Source organism: Capsicum annuum, chromosome 4, assembly GCF_002878395.1.
Source record: "Capsicum annuum cultivar UCD-10X-F1 chromosome 4, UCD10Xv1.1, whole genome shotgun sequence".
NCBI classification, from domain to species: domain Eukaryota; kingdom Viridiplantae; phylum Streptophyta; class Magnoliopsida; order Solanales; family Solanaceae; genus Capsicum; species Capsicum annuum.
In genome coordinates this window covers 219,952,132-219,956,365 of record NC_061114.1, presented here as the reverse complement: position 1 = coordinate 219,956,365, position 4,234 = coordinate 219,952,132, and the positions used below count along the sequence as shown (strand labels likewise).

The 4,234-nt window shown below is 36.7% G+C and overlaps 1 protein-coding gene across 1 annotated transcript; it reads right to left on the bottom strand.

Annotated features, from left to right (window-relative positions):
• Positions 1-2,609: 2,609 nt before the first annotated feature.
• LOC107868631 (putative serine carboxypeptidase-like 52) lies at positions 2,610-3,651 on the bottom strand. The gene is made up of 3 exons (XM_047411104.1): positions 3,373-3,651; positions 3,159-3,272; positions 2,610-3,052 (listed from the first exon to the last, which is right to left on the bottom strand). The coding sequence occupies exons 1-3, from the start codon at positions 3,477-3,479 to the stop codon at positions 2,944-2,946; spliced, it is 330 nt and encodes a 109-aa protein (XP_047267060.1). The 5' UTR covers positions 3,480-3,651; the 3' UTR covers positions 2,610-2,943.
• Positions 3,652-4,234: the final 583 nt, after the last annotated feature.

The window sequence follows — 4,234 nt, the reverse complement described above, 5'->3', positions numbered from 1 at the left end:
GTTTTGGACATTTGGAACTTGATTCGGAGGAATTGGATTTTGTGGAGGTGGTGGTCTTTGGTTTAGTGAAGCTTGGAAAAGGGGGTTCGGGTTTTGTGGAGGAATTTGACGTCTGAGTACCTCTTGTGAAACTTGAGGAATTTGGGAATGGTTTGGTCTATTGGAGTCTCGATTTAGAATGTTATGAGTGGTTTAGCTTGCGGCATTTAGGGGAGCTAGTGAAGAAATTGGCAATTGTGGCCATGTTTTGGGAGTAACGGTGGCGGAGGTATTTCTATCATGTCCACTTGATGAAACATTTCAAGGAGTAGAAGGACGAGAGTTCCTTTGACTCTCCACTTGTTCTAACTTCCCACTAATAGTCGTCACTTCTCCCCTTATGGCTCCCACTTCCGTACTCAATCTTTCAAGAGCTCGGGTCATAGCCTCAAAAGTGATCCTCATATTCTCCATTTCATTAGAATCCACGGTTTGAGTCGTGGTTTCCTCCATTGTCAAGGTATCACCTACACAAACAACAAACAAGTTAGTTAAAATCCCTCTTCTCACTTACACTCTTTCGGTTCACTCACACTCGAGCTCCACAAGTGTTGTAGATTGGCTAGTTGAATCCTTAAGGTATGAGTATGCTCTTGTCCCGAGTGGATTTTTGTTGGAAACTCAAAGAATTCTCGTCGGACTAGAGCCAAGAGTTACAACGTATTGAAACGACAAAAGCACACAAACAAATGTTGACACGAACACAAAGCTTCAAAGGACTAATTAACAAGCTAGTAGGAATGTACTAGGTTGTCAATTAGTGTTCGAACCAACAAACGAAACTAAGAAACAATAAAATGAAACTAAGAAATCTAAAATTTGAACTCAAAATATTGTGTGAACAGTAATTTAGTGATGTGGCAGTCCACTATTGGCCTCGGTTTTGTCAGAATTTTACTCTCCAATTTCAAGTCTTGACCAATCTACAATTTGAAAATGGTGGAATTGGTTAATGGAGGGAAATTTGGTGTTGAAGCTTCCTTTTCAAGTTCAAAACAAGACTTGACCTTCTTGGTACTTTCTCCTTAAAACAAGGTCAATAAATTAAGGAAAGTAGGTGAAGAATGGTTGTCAAGTCTTTTGAGTGATGTAATCAAGTCTTTCATCAACAAATACTACAACTTGATGTTTTACCTTTTGTGGATCTAATGTTCACTTTTTGTTTTAAAAAAGATGAAAAGGGTGAAGAACAATAAGAACACAATAACAACACCAAGAACAACCAACAACAACCACAGCCAAAACAATGCACCACCACAACAATGTTCAACAATGGACAGCCAAGTTCAAGTTCACAATAACAACATCAATTTTTAGAGCACAAATCTAGATCGACTCAAAGTATTAGTGAACAAGAGAACTAACACTATAAACAACACTAAAGACAATTAAAAATCTTGCCAAGACACAACAAGAATACAATTTTTGGCCAAGAACACAACAACAGACAGATTTGACTGTTTCTGGAATTTTTCAGTTTTCAATTTTTTTTTTTGTAGTTTTCAAGTCCCAAGCCCATGATTGATCTTGTTAAAACAAAATCGAAGATGTCTTTGATACCAAATGATACAAAAGTGAGTGTGTATCAAGAGAGTCAAGCCAATACAAGAACACAAGAATAACAAGATAAACAACAACAATGCTAGTGAATCGAAATACGCCACACACGACTTCACTAGACTTCAAGATTTACAAAAATGATAAGATGATAGAGATTACAATAACAACAATAAGAGAAACAAAGTGACATCAACTATAGTAAATCGAAAATAGCCCCACACGGCTTCACTATGTTACCACACAAACAACAAGATTACAAAATTAAAAATAGTAACTTGACATACAATATTCAAGAATCTAAGAACCCAAACAACATGAAAGGACCCTAAGATTAAAGAATATTATCACCAAGCTCTTACTTGGACCAGGAGGCACTCAATAACCTCAAGATCCTAGTTTCTAGCCAAGATTCAACCCAAGTACCACTCCAATTGGGAATTTTGGTTTTGAGCTTCTCCAATGGAAGAGAAAAGTTCAAAATATTACAAGTCTTATGTTCTCAAAATATCATGAATGAACTACCACAAGACTAGCCCTAACAAATGACTTGTATAGTCAATTACAAAGGAGGGACAAAAGACCAAAATACCCTTGGCATTAAGTGGGTGGGTTTGGGGTGTTTTGTTGGGCCTCTTCACATTTTAATAAGTATAGGCCCTTGGATGGGCTCACAAGGGCCTCACATAAGGCCAAGGATGTGAACAAGGCTTGGAGTCTTTGCAACTCACGTGCTTGGCTTCGTGTGAAAGGTCTCGAGCTAGGATTCTCGTATCAATATGCCCACACATTCACCGTCAGCATCCTCATCTTCGTAACATGCATTTTCTAATCATGAGAGTTTTTGACTGGCCAACACTTCACACTTTACAACAATGTCGGTATAACAACTGCTTTATAAAACTTACCCTTAAGTTTCGATCATTGTGACCATCAAAGCGCCAAATAGCATACTGAATAAATTTGTAGATGCCATCATTTTGTATTGCAACAAAAAAGAAACTCTCTTTCTAGCTCAAATGCCAAATGATAAGAATTAACAGCAACGATAAATGAATTTCTACAAGTGGAAGTACTTTCAGTTAACGTTGCAATAATCAATAGTAAGTACAATAGATAAAACTACTAAATAAAAAGAACTCGTTTATTATTCCAATAAATCTAAATCTGAACTGACTTCACTGGTCCAGTAGCCAGATTTGCCAACAGATAGTGATACATTTGTTGATCACAAAGGTTGGTAAGACAACCACCTTATAAACATCGCCAGACTTTCACGAGGTTTATACTTCGATGGAGTATGCCCTGCTCCCTGTTAAACAAAAAAGATGCACTTTTAAACACAAATTATTTGGCAGAATTCTCTGAAAACAAGGTGAACGAAACTAGCTTGAAAGGAGGTTTACTTTCCTTCACTATCGCAAATGTCATCCAATTGGAGTAACTTCTCGTGTAACTGAAATTGTTGAAAGAGTGTAACTTTCATATACTGGCGGAGTACCTCTATGATAATGTGTACAAGAAATTTAAAGTGTCCACAATGTGTTAGATCAAGAACTAACCCGGAAACTTGATCATCAACGAACCATGGTCGCCATTCATCAACAACAGAGTAGTTAAGAGATTTTATCCATGCGATAGTTGATTGGAAAGGAACTTGCTTGTCATGATCTCCACTGCTCAATTCAAAAACAATATAGAGAACTTATTAGTTTAACTATTTCTGTTTATAGTTATTCCAATGTTCTAAACATAATAAATGTTTCTCTACTCAACCTGTAGATAAGAAATCTGTAACCTTTGCTACTGCGGGTTACATGATATGGTATGGTATTCGTGACCTTTATTTTATAGTATGAAAATACAGAATGTCTACATCGCATCCATTTTCCAATAACGCCCTGTTATCAAAAGGAGTATTTTGGTGATATTCCAGTTTGAGTTTAAGCTCTATGCATTGACAATTAAAAAGTAACATAAATTCATTTAGTATTGTGTAACATCCTTTATCATACCTTCTGGATGTTTAGGGCCTCTTGAACTTGAGAATCATTACCCCAATGATCTGGTCCACGCATAGGAAAACAGATTTCCAGTTTTACTGATAGATGCAGATCAGATTGCTTAAAGACAGGAACGAATAAGGAAGCCTAATTCTGATATACTCAAGTTAATGATCATGTGGAGAATATAACAAGTTGAATTTGATTCAAACACTTAATAATAAGGGAAAGCAGGTTGAGTTAAAAAAGGAGTCCTACGTAAAGAAGGAGTTTCACTTCTGAGTATATCCTGAAAAGTCCTATGTATGGGAGGAGAAAGATTTTGATAAATAAACATGTGCTGATTTAAAGAGTTAGAATTTTACTACAACACTAGGGGGACTAGAGTTGGAATTGAAGAAGGAGTCTCACTTGAAGTAGAACTCTATGCAATAAGAGTTCTGATTAAAGGAGAAGTTTGAAATAAAATGTCACGACCCGAACTAGGGCCTGGCCGTGACGGACAACCTGAGCCATGAAGGCCCGGACATCCTACTCTATTTGGTAATCGTGCACAACATTCATATAATAAAATAAGATGTGGAATATATAATCTAATATGGAAACATGGTCATACTCTGGATTAAGTTTAACAA

Bases quoted from the DNA above. Each gene is read 5' to 3' on its own strand.
- LOC107868631 (XM_047411104.1), bottom strand. From the start codon at position 3,479: ATGCGATGTAGACATTCTGTATTTTCATACTATAAAATAAAGGTCACG. The intron at 3,273-3,372 runs GTTGAGTAGAGA...TGAATTGAGCAG, and splicing joins TACAGATTTCTTATCTACAG to TGGAGATCATGACAAGCAAG. The intron at 3,053-3,158 runs GTTAGTTCTTGA...CAACAATTTCAG, and splicing joins GTTGATGATCAAGTTTCCGG to TTACACGAGAAGTTACTCCA.